The sequence below is a fragment of the Arvicola amphibius genome, chromosome X (genome assembly GCF_903992535.2).
Source record: "Arvicola amphibius chromosome X, mArvAmp1.2, whole genome shotgun sequence".
In the NCBI taxonomy this organism is placed as follows: Eukaryota; Metazoa; Chordata; class Mammalia; order Rodentia; family Cricetidae; genus Arvicola; species Arvicola amphibius.
The window spans coordinates 33,523,645-33,542,480 of NC_052065.1; the positions used below are offsets into that span (position 1 = coordinate 33,523,645).

Sequence of the window (18,836 nt, forward strand, 5' to 3'; positions counted from 1 at the left end):
GCTTGCTTCCAGCTGAGCTTGTTTTTGTTTTGGTTGCAAAATTGCCAAGACCTCTAGAGAAAAAAAAAAACAACTGTGTTTTCAGTCCTTGTTTTTGTTCTGATGAGTCCAACTTGCCAGAAACACAAAGTTGGAGTCTGCCCACAATATTCATATGCTTCCCTCACAGAGCCAAAAGTTTCAGCCAACTGCTCCTTCCTATCTCCCACATGAGCTAATGGTAGCTTGTAGCTCTGACACTGTTTACAGCTTGGAGCTTCTAGAAACAGTAAGAAAAACTGTCTTTATATTTTTCTGGGATTTTTGTTATTTTTTTTAACATTCCAACTGCAGTTTCCCCTCTCTGTTCCCAACCCCCAATCCACTCCACCTCCATTTCTGTTTAGAAAAGTGCAGGCCTGGCAAAAGAGTCAGAGATAGCCTTTGCTCACACTGGTAGGAGTCCCACAAGAAGATCAAGCTATATAGCTGTAACATATATGCAGATGGTCTAAGTCAGTCCCATGAAGGCTCCCTGGTTGTCTGTTCAGACTCAGACTCTGTGAGCACCTATGATCCCAGATTAGTTAATTCTGTGAGTTTTCTTGTGATATCCTTGGTCTCTCTGGCTCCTATTTAGATCTGTGTCCCATTTTTAATTGGATTATTTGATTTGTTGATATCTGTTTCTTGAGTACTTTATATATTTTAGAGATTAGCCCTCTGTTAGATGTGGGGTTGGTGCATCCCATTCTGTAAACTGCAGTTTTGTCCTTTAAACAGTGTCCTTTGCCTTACAAAAGCTTCTCAGTTTCAGGAGTTCCCATTTATTAATTGTCAATCTTGGTGTCAACACTATTAGTATTCTGTTCAGGAAGTTGTCTCCTGTGCCAATGCATTCAAAGTTATTCCCCACTTCCTCTTCTATCAGGTTCAATGTATCTGGATGATGTGGGATTCCCCTCTGTATGCCGTGAATACCATGTTATTAAAGAACTGCTTTGAGCCTATTGCAGAGCAGGGCAGAACAGAGGTATGTGGGGAAGGCTGGACTGAATGCTGGGAGGAAGAATGCAGAGTTTAGGGAGAAGCCCTGTAGCCCTGCCAGAGACGGACGCTGAAACTTTAGCCACCGCCATGTGGTAATACACAGATTAATAGAAATGGGTTAAATTAATATGTAAGATTTAGCCAATAAGAAGCTAGAGCTAATGAACCAAACAGTGATTTAATTAATATAGTTTCTGTGTGATTGTTTTGGGTCTGAGTGGATGGAAACCAACAAGTGGCTCTTCCACAACATCTAGATTTATGTTGAGGTCTTTGATCCACATAAACTTGAGTTTTGTTCAAGGTGATATATATGGATCTATTTGCATTTTTCTACATGCCAACACCCACTTAGACCCCACCATTTGTTGAAAATGCTTTACTTTTTTCATTTTATAATTTTGGCCTCTGTTGAAAATCAGGTATCCATAGGTGTGTGGACTTATGTCTGGGTTTTTTATTCAAATCCATTGATCCATCTTTCTATTTTATGCCAATACCATGTAGTTCTTATTACTATAGTTTTATAGTAGAGCTAGAAATCAGGGATCATAATACCTCTTACAGTTCTTTCATTGGACAGAGTTGTTTTTGCTATCCTGTTATTTTTGTTTGTTTTTCCATAGGAAGTTACATATTGTTTCAAGATCTGTAAAGACTTGTGTTGGGATTTAAATGGGGGATTGCATTGACACTGTAGACTGATTTTGGTAAAATGGCCATTTTTACTATGATAATCCTACCAATCCATGAGCATGGGAGAGTTTTCCATTTTCTAATATCTTTTTTTTCCAATATCAAATTTCTTTCTTTATAGACTTGAAGTTCTTATCATACAGGTCTTTCATTTGCTTGGATAGAGTTACACCAAAACATTTTATATGATTTGTGTCTATTGTGAACATTGTTGTTCCCCTGATTTCTTTCTCAGTTCATTTAACATTTGTATATTGGAGGGCTACTGATTTTTTTCAGTTAATCTTGTATCCAGCCACTTGACTAAAGGTGAAAAGTTGTAGGAGTTCCCTGGTAGAACTTTTAGGGTTATTTTTGTATACTACCATATCATCTGTGAATAGTAATACTTTGACTTCTTTTCCAATTTGTATCCCTTTGATCTCCTTTATTATTTTATTGCTCTAGCTAGAACTTCAAATACTATACTGAATAGATATGGAGAGCATGGACAGCCTTGTTTTGTCTTTATTTTAGCAGAATCGCTTTGAGTTTCTCTCCATTTAATTTGATGCTGGCAATCAGCTTGCTGTAAACTGCCTTTATGCTTATGTTTAGGTATGTTCCTTGTATCCCTGATCTCTTCAAGACTTTTATAACGAAGGTGTGTTGGATTTTGTTGAAGGCTTTTCCAGCATCTAATGAGATGATCATGGGGTTGTTTTTATTTTATAAATTTATTTATTTTACATCCCAGACACCTTTTCCCCTTCTTCTTCTCCTCCCAGTCCCTACCCCTCTCCCTGCCCCTCTGTTCACACCCCATAATCCATTCCTCCTCCATTTTTGTTTAGGAAAGGGCAGATCTCCCATGGGTATCAACAAAACAAAGCATATCAAGTTGCAGTAAGACTAAGTACCTCTCCATGTATTAAGGTTGGGCAAGGTGACCCAGTATGAGAAGTAGGGTCCCAAAAGTCAGTAAAAGATTTGGAGACTGCCCATATTCCCACTGTTAGGAGTCTTACAAGAGGGCCAAGCTATCACTTTTGTGCATATACCAAAGGATGCTCAATCATACCACAAGATCATGTGTTTTTTTTTCTTTCAGTTTGTTTATATGGTGGATTATATTGACTAATTTTCCTATGTTGAACCATCCCTGCATCTCTGGGATGAAGCCTACTTGTTTTTTGATGTGTTCTTGAACTCAGTTTGTATTTTATTGAGCATTTCTGTGTCAATGTTTATGAGGAAAATTGGTCTGCAATTCTCTTTTTGTACCTCTGTGCTATTTGGGTCTCAGGGTAACTGTGGCCCCAGAAAATGAATTTGGTGATGTTCCTTCTCTTCTGTTTCTATTTTGTGGAATCATTTGAGGAGTATTGGTATTAGCTCTTCTTTGAAAGTCAACTAGTATTCTGACCCTGGGCTTGTTTTGTGTGTGTGTGTGTGTGTGTGTGTGTGTGTGTGTGTGTGTTTTTGTTTTGTTTTGTTTTTGTTTTTCTTTTGGCTTGAAGACTTAATGACTGCTTCTATTTCTTTAGGTCTTTTAGGTCTATTTAAATTGTTTATCTGATCTTGATTTAACTTTGGCAAGTGGTATCTATCAAGAAATTTGTCAATTTCTTTAAATTTTTCAATTTTGTGAAGTACAGGGCTTTGAAAATGATCTAATGATTGTCTGGATTTCCTCAGTTTCTGTTGTTAATGTCCCCCTTTTCATTTCTGGTTTTGTTAAATTGGATATTCTCTTTTTGCCCTTTTGTTATTTTGGATAAAGGTATGTCTGTCTTGTTGATTTTCTCAAAGAGCCAACTCTTTGCTTCATTGATTTTTTGCATTGTTCTTTGTTTCTAGAACCTGCAAGAAAACTGGCTTCTAGAACCAGTAAGGAAACTGTCTTTATTGTAAAAGAAAAATGATTTTCCTTCCTATATTACATCACTGTCTTTACCTGTAGGCATCCATTTAGAAAACAAGGTTAAGAGAACTACCCTTTCTAGAAGAGGACAAATATCTGCATTTCCCCCACCTCTAATTCAAGTTTCATGACATCACCTAGCATGGAAGGTATATCAGGGAAAACAACAAGAACATAGGATTACATCCACAAATGAGAGGCCCCTGAATGCTCTGGTCATTCAAGGTCATTAAGTGCCCCAGGGTATGCTTCAAGAAAGCTAAAGAATATGTATCGGAAGCCCTTTCTGTGTAGGGATTGAGTCGTAGCAAGGAACCTGGGAAACCACATTGGAAGTCTGATCAATTTTTCCCATCCTAACAGTAACCTTAAATGATTTCAAAAGGTGAGCAGAACTGACTCTGAAAATGCCTCCATGATTTAATGTGAAACTTGGGAAGAGGAGGTCAAGGGAAGCTGTGACACACTGGTGTAGGAGTTCCTTTTGTTTGTGTGTTGCTTTCATTGGTTAATGAATAAAAAAGCTGCCTTGGCTTAGTTGATAGGGCGGAACTTAGGTAGGCAGGAAAAACAGAACTGAATGCTGGGAGGAAGAAGGGCAGAGTGAGAGACACCATGGATCTTCTGCCTGAGACGGACGCTGGTTAGAATCTTGCCGGAAAGCCACAATCACATGGTAATACACAGATTAATAGAAATGGGTTAAATTAAGATGTAAGAATTAGCCACTAAGAAACTAGTGCTAATGGGCCAAGCAGTGATTTAATGAATACAGTTTCTCATACATGGAACTGTTAAAACTGTGCCTTATTACTTATTACTTGTACCTTAGTCTAATCCCTTTGTGACCTATCTGTAGAAGGATTCCTTGATGATTATTTTCTCTCTACCCTTTCTCCACCTGAAAGCCAGTGAAATTTACAAAGAAGTTTCTACTTCAAGGACAGAATTCTGTGGAAAATATAACTAAGTATCCAACTATATATTGTCCCCAATAGCTAAGCTCATTTGCAGATGAAGCAGCTTCAAAACCACCAAGTCACATATGTAGTTATTACTGAGTCACTTGACTGTATTTATCTCCTACCATTCATATTTGACTCCCCTCTCACCCATTTTGTCTTCTGCTCAATCAACAAAACCTGCTAACTTGGTTGGACTCAGTCTCAAGTTCTTTTCTATGGTAGATGTCAAACATCTAGATGCACCTGAGTACATGTCCCAAGACTTGATGGGGACTCCTGGGGCTACATTGCCAGCAAAGTTGACTTGTACCTCTTGTTAATATTTCAGCCTGCAGGTCTTAAGAGACATACAGTAAACAATGCTGCACGACACCAACCCAGTCACCTCATTTAATTCTTTTTGCAGGTGTTTGAGTGTAGAGGGAGAGGCAATGTGGAAACAGAGAATGGAGCTGTTTTGACAGGTATAGAACTATCTAGATGGAATCTCTCCTCATCTTGGTAGTTAGCTGTTCCTGGACTTTTTTACTTACAAAATGCACCATTTTCTCATTATCTGGCATTAGGTAACTCACTTAAGACTCAATTTTCAGTTTCTAACCTATAAACCAGAATTTACGGCAGAAAACTAAAAGATTGTTGTCAAGACAACAATGAGGGAAGCCAGATACAACGCACAGCATGGAGAGCAGATGCTCGGTTTTAGTAATTTTCAAATCATATATTACTCAGAAGACAGCCATTTGTGACTTACCCCTTGTAAGACTTGAAAGCTGTCGTTGTTAGGTGGTGGGTCTTGATCTGGGTCAACACCAACTCTAAAAGTCACCATGGAAAAAGACAAAGAGAAAAACAGAAAGCATTAGCTTAGGCCATGGCAGCCTTGCTGGCTTAGTCAGCGACTATCTTCCCAAAGCAGGAGTGGTTAGCTTCGAGGAGAGAAAGGCCATCATGCAGAAGTCAGGTCCACACCACAGCAGATCCCAAAGAGTGAGATATTATAAGTTCACATGCCCTTAGCAAGGCCTCTGGGAAATAAGCTGGCAGTTTTCCACCTGCCTTTCTGTACCAAGCAGTCCCCACTACTAAATCCTAGGTCCTTTCTGCTTGGCTGCTTCCTCACTTCTTCCCTGAACTGCTTTGATGCCCACAATATTTTATTATGAAATTAGGCAGATATACAAAGAAGCATGGGAGAAATCTGTAGTAAACACCTGCAGAGCCACCAAGATTCTACATTACCATTTATTATAGGTTCTTTATTACCATCTTCCCATTTCTCCATCCCACATCTTATTTTTTTGATACAGATACAGAAGTGATATTAATGTATTTCTTCTAACTTTCTTGTGTGTATGCTTGTACATGTGCTTACATGTGCAAACATCTGTGTATGTGTGGTAGGCCAGAAGTCAAACTTAGGTGTTCAGAAGCCAGCCATGTTGTTTTTCAAGATCAGTACTCTTGTTTGGCCTAGAAATCACCAATTAGGTTATGCTGGCTGCTCATCAAAGCCTATCTCCCCAGTTCTGGGGTTAGAGACATGCACCACTATATCCAGCTTTTGATATAGGTTCTGGAGAGTAAACCCAGGTCCTCATACTTGCACAACAAACACTTCACTGACAGCCATCTGCCAAGCCTCCCTTCCCTGACATTTTTAGTATGAATAATGATAGAATTTCTCCTTCTTCCAAACTTGTCAGGTTTTTTTGAATCACCTTCCCAATTAGGACCTAACTTTTGGGTTTCTTCCCTTTGCATTACCAAGTTTTATCAAAAATTTCGTTAAGCTGGTTTAGCTAGAACTCCCACCTTTGATATCTAATCCCTCTCAATACCTGATGCTCCTGCCATCTCTCAAGTGATATCTGATCTCCACAGCCAGCCTTTAGCAAGAATACCCACTTATCCCTGATATTTCCTCTTGGCAAATTTCATCCATCAATTCCTATCACTCTCTCACACTGCAAAACCCCATCACAGTAGAACTCTATGTCAGTCACAGTGATCATGACTAAAGGCTGTCTTGTCCTAACAAGTATCTCAATGCTTTCTTGATCAGTATCATTAACTGGAGTCCTGGTATGCTTTTGTCCTTGTGTCCCCACACTCTCTTTATCAAAGATGAACAGAGAACTCACACATCTAAGAAAACATGCACATTTGAAAAGAACTGAAAATAAAAGAAAAAAAACCAAGTGGCAAAAATTCACTTACAATTTATTCCTGAGAAACACTAGGACGGTTGTCTTAGCTTTGCCAAATGCTACCTACTGTTGCATGCATCTGTTAACTATTTATATCATAACTTACAATTCTGAGACAGAGAATTGTGACACAAATAACTTAGATAACATGGATCAATGAGAGAAAAAATAGACACCAAGAAAATCCTGTACTCCTTTCAACCTCCCAGTATCTCAAAAATATGGACAGCATCATAAAATGTAATAGAACATCAAGCCTTCATCAGATTAGGCCACTATAAGCTTGAAGAGGGATGCTCTGTTGTCGAGTACAAGCTGTCCTAGTCCAGCAAGCAGATTCTGGGCTGGACATACAAAGCCTTAAGTACATACTTACTTTTCTTATTCCTCCCCATCACCTGTAACACTTGGGACCTTTCTAGAGAAAAGAGACTACATGTAATTAAGAAGTAAATGATAGCACAGACACACCCAGCCTCTCAAAGCCAACATTTATTCTGTCCTGTCTCAAGTTTGTCCCCTTGGGAAGGGGGACAGAATAAAAGGAAGCAGCTACCTCATTTTCTGTTGGAGGCAAAGTTTTAGCCACAAGATGAATTCAAATACACAGTACATATTTGCATTCAGGGCCAGGCAGTGTTCTGGACACTTGATAAAATTTAATACTGGACCTGGCACCAGATTCTTCTCTGTGAATCTGGGACTAGATGGGCTGTTTGCCCTGAATTACACAGATTTTGCTCTATGTTTGATGGAGGACTCTCATTGGTTAATAAAGAAACTGCCTTGGCTTTTTGATAGGGCAGGATTTAGATAGGTGGAGTAGACAGAACAGAATGCTGGGAAGAAGGGAAGTTAGTCAGATGCCATGCCTCTCCTCTCAGAGACAGACGCCATGGAGCCAGCCATCAGGTCATACATGCTGAATCTTTCCTGGTAAGCCACCACTTTGTGGTGCTACACACATTACTAAATATGGGTTAAAGCAAGATATGAGAATTAGCTAATAAGAGGCTGAAACTAATGGGCCAGGCAGTGTTTAAATGAATACAGTTTGTGTGTTGTTATTTCTGGAGCTAAGCTAGCTCTGTGGGAGCTGGGCGGCATGAAAAGCAGGCCTGCCCGCAGCTCCTCACTACATATGTTAGAGGCTATTTCCTGGCAGAGATTTCTGGCATCTGGGATCTTGCAAGTAGACCTTATCTGGTAATGTTTGAACATCAAATCTCAGAGACCAACATTTTGACAAGAAAACCATCTATTTCAGGGGCTCAAAAGCTGACCAAAGAACTTACCTAAGACCCTAAGGGCATGCAAATAAGCTAATATACGGAAGTAACTGGAGGCAAGATCGCATTAGGAACTCCTAGCTATTCTTCAACTCTGACCTGTTTTTAGAGCACTTTAATGTACATTCCATACAGAAACATCCCCTAGATTGTATTCTACAAGGTATCTATGGTAGCATTTATAAGGCCAATGGGCAATAATATATTATTAAACCTTATGAAGCAGCACAAAAATACTTTGTGCCAGACAAATCTACTGAAAGTGAACTGCTGGATGCAGACTCAGGTGCAGTGCCTCTCAGAAAAGCAGGTGGCATGTTATCCTCAGCCAAACGACAGAAAGGCTGCTAAAGAATATGGGGTAACCAAGAATATGGCACTTCAGGTCTGCCACTAAGAGTCTCTCTGCTCTGCACTTACGACTGTGAAAGAAGTTTGATTCTTAAAAGGCTTCTGCATCAGTTCTGGTGAAGCAAACTTACTGCATATCAGCCCAGATGAAACAGGAGGCCTACAGGGAACACTGTACCATCATGAAGAAAATGAAATTAAATGTAATAAGAGCTGCCAGAGGAAATTTAGCTAACCTCAAATCTTTACTATAAGAAGAAAATAATCTTTAACAAAATCATTTTAGCTTGTGGGTACAGGGCAGCCTATGTAGCTAGCCTTGACTGACCTGGAATTTACTGTATGTACCATACCTTGAACTTGTGTCAATCCTCCTGCCTCTGCCTCCTGAATTCCAGCAAAGCTTTAAATTGATTCTATTTTAAAAGAACTACTTGTAATGACTAAGATTGATCTATTTTCACTCAAAGCGCAGAAATACCAATGAGACTCATCCATTTGCATTAGACCCATGTGGCAGGCCAGAATTCCAGAGCCTAAAACACTGCATTCAAAACATTTTATGGTGAACCTAGGAAATTAGAACCATCTTAACTTGACTACAAGCTCATGATGCTCACAATTTGTTATGAGGGAACCTGAGAGTCTAAGTCAGCACTGTACAACAGAACTTTTTGCAGTGTTCTGTACCTGCAATGTCGTTATTAGCACCTGCTGGCCACATGAGGTCACTGAGCACTCATAGTATGAGTGAGGAGCTACATTTTACACCTTATTTGTAACTAATTAAAGCTTTAAATATGTGGACAATGTAAGGGTAGATTCTAGAATAAACCCTAATTTCAACCAAGATTCCATATTGTCATCACCTTTTTCTTCTTTTTGCTAACTCTTTGTCAGTGCTAACACCCAGATTCCTGTTACGGTCGTGTAGGAACACAATTCCAATACCGCACAGTAAGTTAAACTCTTTTGAACTGAATGCTTAGACAATGAAAAGACTGTTAACTTCATCAGTATGCAAAATAAAACCCCAAACTTTCTAAGTTTCTAAGTTTATGGGGAACATGAATCTTAAAGAAATGGGAGAATTAGGAAAATCTTAATGCTACTGTCCTCAGAGTAACGACTAGTGGATGATTTCACTGTTGGCTCATTAGGAATCTGGTCATTCATATGGTGGGTAAAAAATCACTCTACTGATAACTTTTTAATTGCATAAAGGAAAGTGGCACTTTGAAACTAGAGGGAGACCTAGGATCAGTATTCTATGCTAGCTAACTAATCAAATGGAATATCACTAAAAAATGAACAGCTTGACAACATGTGCCACCTGAAAGGATACAGCAAGAAACGTGTGACCATATTTTTACAGTATTTTTTGACAAAAAAATGATTATTTGCCTCTTGTCATAATGATATATCAGAAAAATCCAGATGATAGGACATTCTGTTAAGTAACTATCAAGAATACTTAAAAATAAATGTTATAAGAAAACATGAAAATTGACTGGATTGTAGAAAGAGAGTAAACAGGCATGCCATAAAGCATAAACTTTTGTTGGATCCTAAGTGTGTAAAATTCATTTTGCTTTTCTCAGATGTGGTTACTGAGGATATTGCATTTAGGAGTGGACTCAGGACACCTGACTCTGAAGTGGGAAAAACATGACAAATGTTAGTTATGTGGTGAGTGCAAGTTAGTACCTAGGTATTCACTGCTCCATTCTTTGCTTCTGGGGGAAGAATTTTAAATGCCACAGTTAAGAATATTTAATGATAACTTTGGTAAAGATGTTCCAAAAGCACACCAGCTTATTTTCCTATCTCTAATTAAGTAATACTGATGATTTATAAGCTCGTTACATTTCAGGGTCTGAAAACCAGACATTGTAAAGGTTCCTAACATAAGGTACTAGAATTGATAAGGACAAGCAATGGGAAACTAAAGATTCTCATAATTATGCAAGATTTTCTTCTTGATAATTTCAGAAATGTTTTGCTGAAATTCTCTTTCTCCTCAAAGTAATGGACATGGAGAAAGTTTCAAGTAGAATGAGACACAGTTAATGAAGTACTAAGCAGTGTAGCCATGTTCAGATCTGGTTGTTCACTCCCTGGAGACTTAAATTCTGGAGACAGTCCTACTCAACACCTGCTTTCCTTACTTGTATCAGTCTTCTGTGTGGAAGGTCCAGTCTTCACTGGAGTCACTTGCTATCAACCATATGCCTGAGATGCACAGAGCTTGACTGCACAGGAACTATGGGGACTGCCTGGCTCTCCCAATCTGACTCATGGGGTCTCATGAAGGTACCAATTAATGTTATAAGTGTTTAGTAGGCAAATTCGAGAAGGGAAGTCAATATCTGCTTTCCAGCTTACCATGGCTTTATAAACGACCCCTTGGAAGACAGACATGGGGCATGAACATGAATTTTCCCATTTGAGAATATTTACTTTAGAGAGATTCAATAATTACTTTTTTGGCCTCTGGATGGGCCCTTGGACTAATCCCCAAGGATGACACACTTATGCTGGGATTCCTATAAAGGACTCCACCCTTGGGTCACAGCCCAGAATTAAACTAGCCAATGTGAACAAGAGTAAAGCAATAGGCCAAGACATTTGGAGTGATGTTAAACAGCAAGAAAGACCAGACACAGGCTTTTGATGAAAGATTCAGAGTCCCATAATACTTAGCTTCCTCGAATTCCTGGGTTGGCAACTGTTTATAATGTATTTATCTCCTGATTTTAACACCTGGGACATTGCAGAAATCTGGAGATTTATTATGTCACATTTTAGCATTCAGATACACCTAGGCAGAGCACACTGTAACAGACACTGCCATCTTTTCTTCCAGAATGAATTATCTTTAGTTTCATTAAGAATCAGACAAATGTGGAAATTCTGTACCAAATGAGAACACAAAGAAGCCGAATAGATGTGGTTTTCAGGAATGGATAAATACCTCAAAGTTAATAACTTTCATTCTAGAACAATTATTTGTCTACCATACTGTACTAGTCGGTGTTCCCTAGAATCACAGAACTTATGGAATGAATCTTTCTCTACACACACACACACACACACACACACACTCCATATGTATAAGGATTTATTGTAATGACTTACATGTTGTGGTCCAGCTAGTCCAACAATGGCTAGCTGTGAACAGAAAGTCCAAGAATCTAGTACTTGTTCTGCTGTACAGGCTAGGTGTCTCAGCTGACCTTCTGTATGTGCTGGAAGAAATGAGCTTCAATACCAATGAAGGAATAGATGTGCTAGCAAGGCAAGAGCAAGTAGGCGAAGAGCAAAAGATTCCTTCTTCTATGTCCTTATATAGACTTCCAGCAGAAGGTATAGTCCATATTAAAGGTATGCCTTCCTGCCTCAAGATTTGAGTTAAAGACATGTCTTCTTGCCTCAAGATATGAATTTAAAGCCTGTGTGTTCCAGCCTTAAAATCCAGATCTAAGATGTACGTCTTCCCACCCCAAGATCCCAATCAAAGGTATATATCTTACTACCTCAAAGGTCCAAACTAGAATATTCGCCTACTTAAAAACAAGAAGAAAATCTCTCACAGGTGTATCCCCATTTCTGGATTATAGTTAATTCCAGATATAGCCATCACAATCCACCCCTTGTCAACTTGACACACAATGATATCTCCTCATGTCATGATTAATTTCCAAATGAAAACAATAACCAGGTCATAATAACTCCTATATATAACTATACCACATATAATCACAAACACATTATATATTTAACCAGGTCATAATGAAGCCTAAGATGATATAACTATCCTTTGTACAAATATACATGCATTATAAATTTATAATGGGTGACACTTTTCCTTGAGGGACATCTTTTTAGTAGCTCAAGCTTAAATATAACCATTGATATTCTCTTTGTTGATGTTACAACATATGATAAAGAAATCTAAAGAAAACACAAATATCTGTACAAATGCATTGTTATCAAGATATAACAGACACACTCATGTCAACTTAATCCCCGTTTCTGTGACTGGTCATGTAGCCTCAGCTGGTGTTTGTAACTACCTTCCTCTACTACCCATTCTGTATTCCCTCCACCTTCTGCAAGAACCTCAGCAGATCTAAGCTCTTTTCCTGGAGGAGTGTCCCATACCTTCATATACAGTCATTCCTGAAGGGTCTGTGCCTTTGTCATCCTGTCTGCTTTAGGCTGTTGTAGTTTCCCATTGACTTAACCACAGGACATGGTAGCACCAAGAGACACCCGAAAGTATCTCCTACACTCCAGACATGATCGTTCTTATCACCATTTGTGGAGACTCAATCCAATTTCCCCAGGGTAATCTGGATCAATCATCCCTCCTAACTCTTTTATTCCTTTCTTAGCCTGTTGGTTTAAGGGCATCAGAAGGCAAAGTAACCAGAGGGAAGCTGGTTTCTAGTTCAATGGGATGTTTGTTGTGGCTCTTGACAGGAATGCTCCCCTCTGGAACCAAAACCTCTAGGTAGTAGGAACAGTAAGCAAAAACTTTTCTAGTGGGTTACAAGCGGTGAGAGTGAGTGGAATTATTTACCCTTTTCTAACCCTTGATTCCTGGACCCATGGATCCTGGCTATGGGAGAAACTGTACTATATACTGGATGTTGATTCAGAGTATATACTGCCTTCTGGAGAACCCTGCCCCACTCCTCCTGGCTGCTGCCACCTAACTGGCACAGTAACTGAGTCTTCAAAAGTCCATTCCATCTTTCTATCAGGCCAGCTGATTCGGGATGGTGGGGAACATGATAAGGTCAGTGGATTCCATGAACATGGGCCCACTGTCACACTTCTCAGGCTGTGAAGTGAGTTCCTTGGTCAGAAGCAGTACTGTGTAGAATATCATGTTGGTGAATAAGGCATTCTGTAAGTGCATGAATGGTAGTTTTGGCAGAAGTATATTGCAGGAAATGCAAATCCATAACCAGAATAAGTGTCCAGTAAGGACAAAGCATTGTCCTTTCCAAGGATGAAGTGGTTCAATGTAGTAGTCATATGTCAACTTGACACACAAACTAGAGTTATCTGAAAGAAGGAAACTTCAATTAAGAAAGTACTTAATTCCCCACCACTACCATGGGCGAGCTGACCCCCGGCACTTGGGAGAGATGGCACACCACAGGCATGTGGTGAAAAATCCCTCACTACAGGCATGAGAGCTGCTGGCCCATTGGCATGAGCCTAGGAGACCTGGCTCCACCCCTCACCTCAGGGGGTGGTCCCAATGGCCCAGATCTACCAGTTCAGCTACCACCCAGATCCACATCCTGGGCCTTGGAATGGCCCACCCTAACAGATTCTCATCTATGACCTGCTGGATTGCACAGAAGGACTGGTGTGATAACTTAACACTTACCTAATATACTTTCTTCCTTGAAGGCAGGACACTTTAGTAGAAAAGGTTCCTCTGCAACTCCACTAATAAACATTTTAGTGTGTGTGTGTGTGTGTGTGTGTGTGTGTGTGTGTGTGTGTGTAACGGTAATAAGAAGCAGGAACCCAGTGAGATATTTCAACACTTCCATGAATTTGATGCATACCACTAGAGCACAGAGCATATATCTGGGCTATATTTCAAAATCTATGCCCTATGCCATATAGATAGATAGATAGATAGATAGATAGATAGATAGATAGATAGATAGATAGATAGTTTCTTTCATCCTGTCTTCAGGAAACAAAGTATTTTCACAAGATCTGAGTTCAAGATGATTTTGCATTTAATGTATCTACAGATCAGACCAGGAAGAAAATATATCAATTGGAGATCCAGAAAGGCAATAATGAACACTGGAGGTTTTTACTTTTCTCCTTCATCACCACTCTTAACCACAATTTCATCACACACAGTTGAATGTAGACCAAGAAACAAACTGCGTTAGTGGAAACTTCATCCTTTCATTTATTAAAAATCTTCATGTCATCTGAACCATCATGAGAAAGTACAGATATACAAATACATGCTTAAAAATACACAACACTGGCATTTAATTAAGATCATGTGAGCTATGCTGTTGTAGTCAAGGCTGAAATATGAAATTCTAGTTCTCTGAATTAGTTATAAGCCTTGCTTACCAGATCAGAAGGAGGGTTTTCTGGGGAAAAGTATAGGTGACTCTGAAAATAAGCTGTCCTTAACACTAAGCTCAGCTGTACCAAATGAAGACATTAATTCAGGCTCTGAGGTTGAAAACACATGACCCAAAATGTGGGAGGAAAGCACATAGTCCCAATAACATTGACACACCAATCAACATGGAGGAAGAAAGGAAAGAATGATTAGAACTGATTTCCTTGTTTCCCATGGAGTGAGGATTGGCACATTCAGGAAAGAAAAGGTAAACAACGTAAAGAGAAACCATTCGAGTTACAAGAGAAAAGAAAAGCCTATTGAATTATTTTCTTAGTAGTGTCTGCGTCACCTGAATCAGTACTGCCAGCGGTTGTTCATTCTGGTCCTCTTCCGAGAGCTCTTCCACACCAACTCTGGGCATAAGAAGAAGGAAATGTGAACTTGATGGGACAACACAGGTACCAGGAGCTCTGGCATTCGACCTGGACCATGTCCATGAAGAAAGCTATCTCACCTTCAACAGAAATTCACAGTCCCTTTTTTGGTTAGTGCTGGGGATGGAACCCAAAGTCTTGAAAACACTATGTACGTGCCAACAATGGAGCTGCCATAACAATCTGGTTGTCCCCATTCTCTAAAACCCAAGAGGCAGAAAAAAATTGCTAAATTTAAAACAGCAATGTTAAGAGCTAGATCAAATGAGGAACGATTGAGAATGACGTCAAACCCCTAGAAATATAATACAACAAAATCAAATGAATAAATGTATTAGTGTATAAATTAATCTACAAAAATTCCAGGAGTTCATCAGTTTTGTAAAGCCAAGATGAATCCATAAAAAAGAAAGCAGCAAGAAAAGTGTTACTAAACAATGAACATGTACTTAAAGTATGTGTATATTTTTATACATAGTAAATAGGAAGAACAAACCCACTGTATTACTAAAACAAAACGATTACTTAGAAGACAGAGACGGCCACTTTTTTTCTACAGAAAAAAAAAAAAACACATTGTCCACAGCTTCAATCTGAAGGCCAAGAACCCAACTCTGGCTCTTTTCTTTGAGGTCTCTGGCTTGTTGTGACCTTTCACTTTCCTTAATGATTCTGGATTATTCAGACAACATTGAACTTTACATCATGCTACAAGATGGGTCTACAAACTCAGCACTAAGGGCTTTTGAATCCACAATAACTATTTGTGTGGGGAGTCATTCTCCTGTGCACATGGGATCCTGCTTTCTACTTACAGGATGCCAACAGCAACAACCCCAACTGCCCCAGGATGTAACACCTCAAAAGATCTCCAAAAATTCATAGATGTCTCACAGGTAGTAAAATCACACTTAGGTCAGAACACTGTACTCAATCATGTACTTTTGGTGGGGGTAATAATATCCCTATGGGCGTAAAACTGGTTCCTGTGGGACATACACAAAAACATACTGGGTAAGTTTGAAGCCATCGAAAAGCACTATAAAATATAAAGGATATAGCAGACCTCTGGTACTAAATTTTTCACTACAGTTAATGGAAAAATTGAAAAATATTGTGATAGGCCACTGCTCAAATTCTCATTCCATTGTATCCCTTGAAAAAATGTGAGAGATAATGATGTCTCATCAAATGATGGCTTTTCAATTAGTTACATGTCAGATAAGAATACGCTCAAGCTATACTTTCTAAAATTACTATAGCATATAAAAACTGTTAAAAAAAATACCCGAAAGCCAAACCAGGATTTCTTAACTTCAGTTTTATTATTGCTGGGGGATTGTAATAATAATATTAATAACATGATATAAACAGCTAAAATTTAGAAAGAGAGTATCATGTGTCAAACAGCATATTTAATGAGAGAATGTTTGGGGGGTTCTGGAAGTAGTAGTGATAACACTAGAGATAAAAACGAGGACCTTGCACATGCTGGGCAAACATTCTGCCCTTGAGTTTCACCCTGTAGCACTAGTGCAAGAATTCTTCATCAAATCAACACATTACGATTGTCACTATTTAATTGGTGAGAAAACTGAGAGTTCGAGGTAAAACAATTTGCCTACAGTCACAAAATAGAAAAGAGCAGGGCGGTGGGTGATGGCGCACACCTTTAATCCCAGCAATTGGGAGTCAGAGGCAGGCAGATCTCTGTGAGTTCAAGGCCAGCCTGGTCTATAAAAGTGAACCCAGAACAACCAGAACTGTTTATTACAGAGAGACCCTGTCTTAAATTAAAAAAAAGCCCAACCAAACACAACAAATAAGCAAAACGTAGAAACTGTACAGGCACAATTCCAAACATAGGACCTGCAGACTCAGGGACCCCAGTCATTTCTGCTAGATTTCTAAGTATAAGGTTGCATCATTTTAAAAATCAAGTAACAAACACTACCTACATAAAGAGCCCAGGGTTTCTCTCATCTTTATTCTTTATGCTATCCTGAAGAGAATGTTACCATAATTCTCAGTCTAATAAGATTAATACCAGAGTGTTCTTACTTGCCCTTGAATAATTGTATTACTTCCCTGTGGGGGTACAAAGGTTAGCTGTTCATTTTGCTAGTGGATTTATGTCCTTTCCACTACCTCTCTCAACCCAGTCCTCACTTACCATTTTCATGTATGTACTCCAAAGAAAACAGTCATCGCACAACATAATGTGTTTGGGATACCTATGTTCAATCTGTTGATATTAATTTCATAACCCCTCTAAGTCGCCAAAATTATGTCATTTGCTGAATAACATCAATTATTCAAGAGGACTAAAAAAACACTTCAGCTTGATATTAACTAAATATTGGAGAATTTCCCCATTACATTTTAAAATATCAATCACAAAACATTAATTTAAAAATATAATTTAGACTTATGGAAAGAAATGACCTGGCTTTGAAATTGTAGTTGTATTCATTTTTTCTTCATAAACAGACTTGAAGTTAGTCATGGTCAGAAATCACAGCTAGCTATGCATAGTGGCATACACCTTTAATCCCCACCCAGAATTCTGGCGGCATGGGTAGGTGGATCTCTGTGAGTCTGAAGGCCAGCCTGGTCTGCATAGTGATTTCCAGGTCAGCCAGGACTATGTAGAGAGAGGCACTGTGGAAGGAGTGAAAGAGGGAAAGAGGGAAGGGAAGGGGAGGAGGGAGGGGGGGGAGGGGGGGGAGGGGAGGGAGGGGAAGGAGAGGGGAGGGAAGGGAAGGAAGGAAGGGAAGGAAGGGAAGGGAGGGAAGGGAAGGAAGGGAAGGGAGGAAGGGAAGGGAGGCGAAAGAAGGAGGGAAGGAATTCACAGCTAACCTCAGTTATGTTACAGTAGAAAATCCAGACTTTCCTTGGTCCTATTCTGAGCAGCTACCTAACCACTATCAGCAGCTGACGAAATAAGGAACAAGTAATAAAGTAAGCTCCGATCCTACTGAGTTCTCAGGGTTCCATACACTGCCAATAAGTATAGGGGATTTCTGAGTCAGTTTAAATAAGAAACCGTGTGTTACAGAAATTACATGAGGCCACCAAATAACATCACAAGCCAAGAGAAACCAATCACTCTCATTACCTTATTTTGGAAGGAACTTGTTTTAATGCAATTTCTGTAAATGTCAGTGTCTATACTTAAACTTTATCATTATTTATACACATCTGGAAAATACTATGAGCTGGCACCATATGTATTTTTCCACAATAGTATATGTTGTTTCCACTTGGGTGTCTAGGTAGAGCTGAGCACAAACAAGAAAGACAGAAACAAAATACAGAAGCAGATATCAGTAAAATAAAATCAGATAAACAGTATAGTAAAGTAAGTGGAAATAAAAGGTAATTTTTAAAAGAGCAACAAAATGCTTACAATAAAAAAATCTAATAGTGGGCTTGGTAGCATACACCTTTAACCCAGCACTCGAGAGACAAGGCGGAGCTTTTTGTGAGTTCTATGGCCAGCCTGGTCTACATAGTGAGTTCCAGGACAGCTTAGGCTACATAATAAGACCCTATGTTCCAAACAAAAAATAACAAAACCCCTTCTACTAAACCCCTAGGCAAGTCTGACAAAAAAGATAAAGACAGACATTATTAGGAGCAAAAGTAAAAGAAAAAAACACAAACATTAGATCACTGCAGACCCAGAAATATCTAAAGAACAATCAGGAAAAACCCATAATGTGTGTAGGGTTTACTATTGCTGTTATGAAACACCATGACCAAGCACTTGAGGAGGAAAAGGGTTTATTTTGATCACAGTTTCTATACAAGAGTTCATCATTCAACAAGCAGT

At 39.1% G+C, this 18,836-nt stretch overlaps 1 protein-coding gene across 1 annotated transcript in view; it reads right to left on the minus strand.

Annotated features, from left to right (window-relative positions):
* Nucleotides 1-18,836, minus strand: part of Slc9a7 (solute carrier family 9 member A7) — a 193,015-nt gene that overhangs the window by 46,704 nt on the left and 127,475 nt on the right. The window contains exons 13-14 of the mRNA XM_038316726.1: nt 14,939-14,980; nt 5,348-5,429 (exon numbers count right to left, since the gene is read on the minus strand). Coding sequence (XP_038172654.1) covers nt 5,348-5,429; nt 14,939-14,980 — 124 coding nt within the window. The remainder of the gene's footprint in view (nt 1-5,347; nt 5,430-14,938; nt 14,981-18,836) is intronic.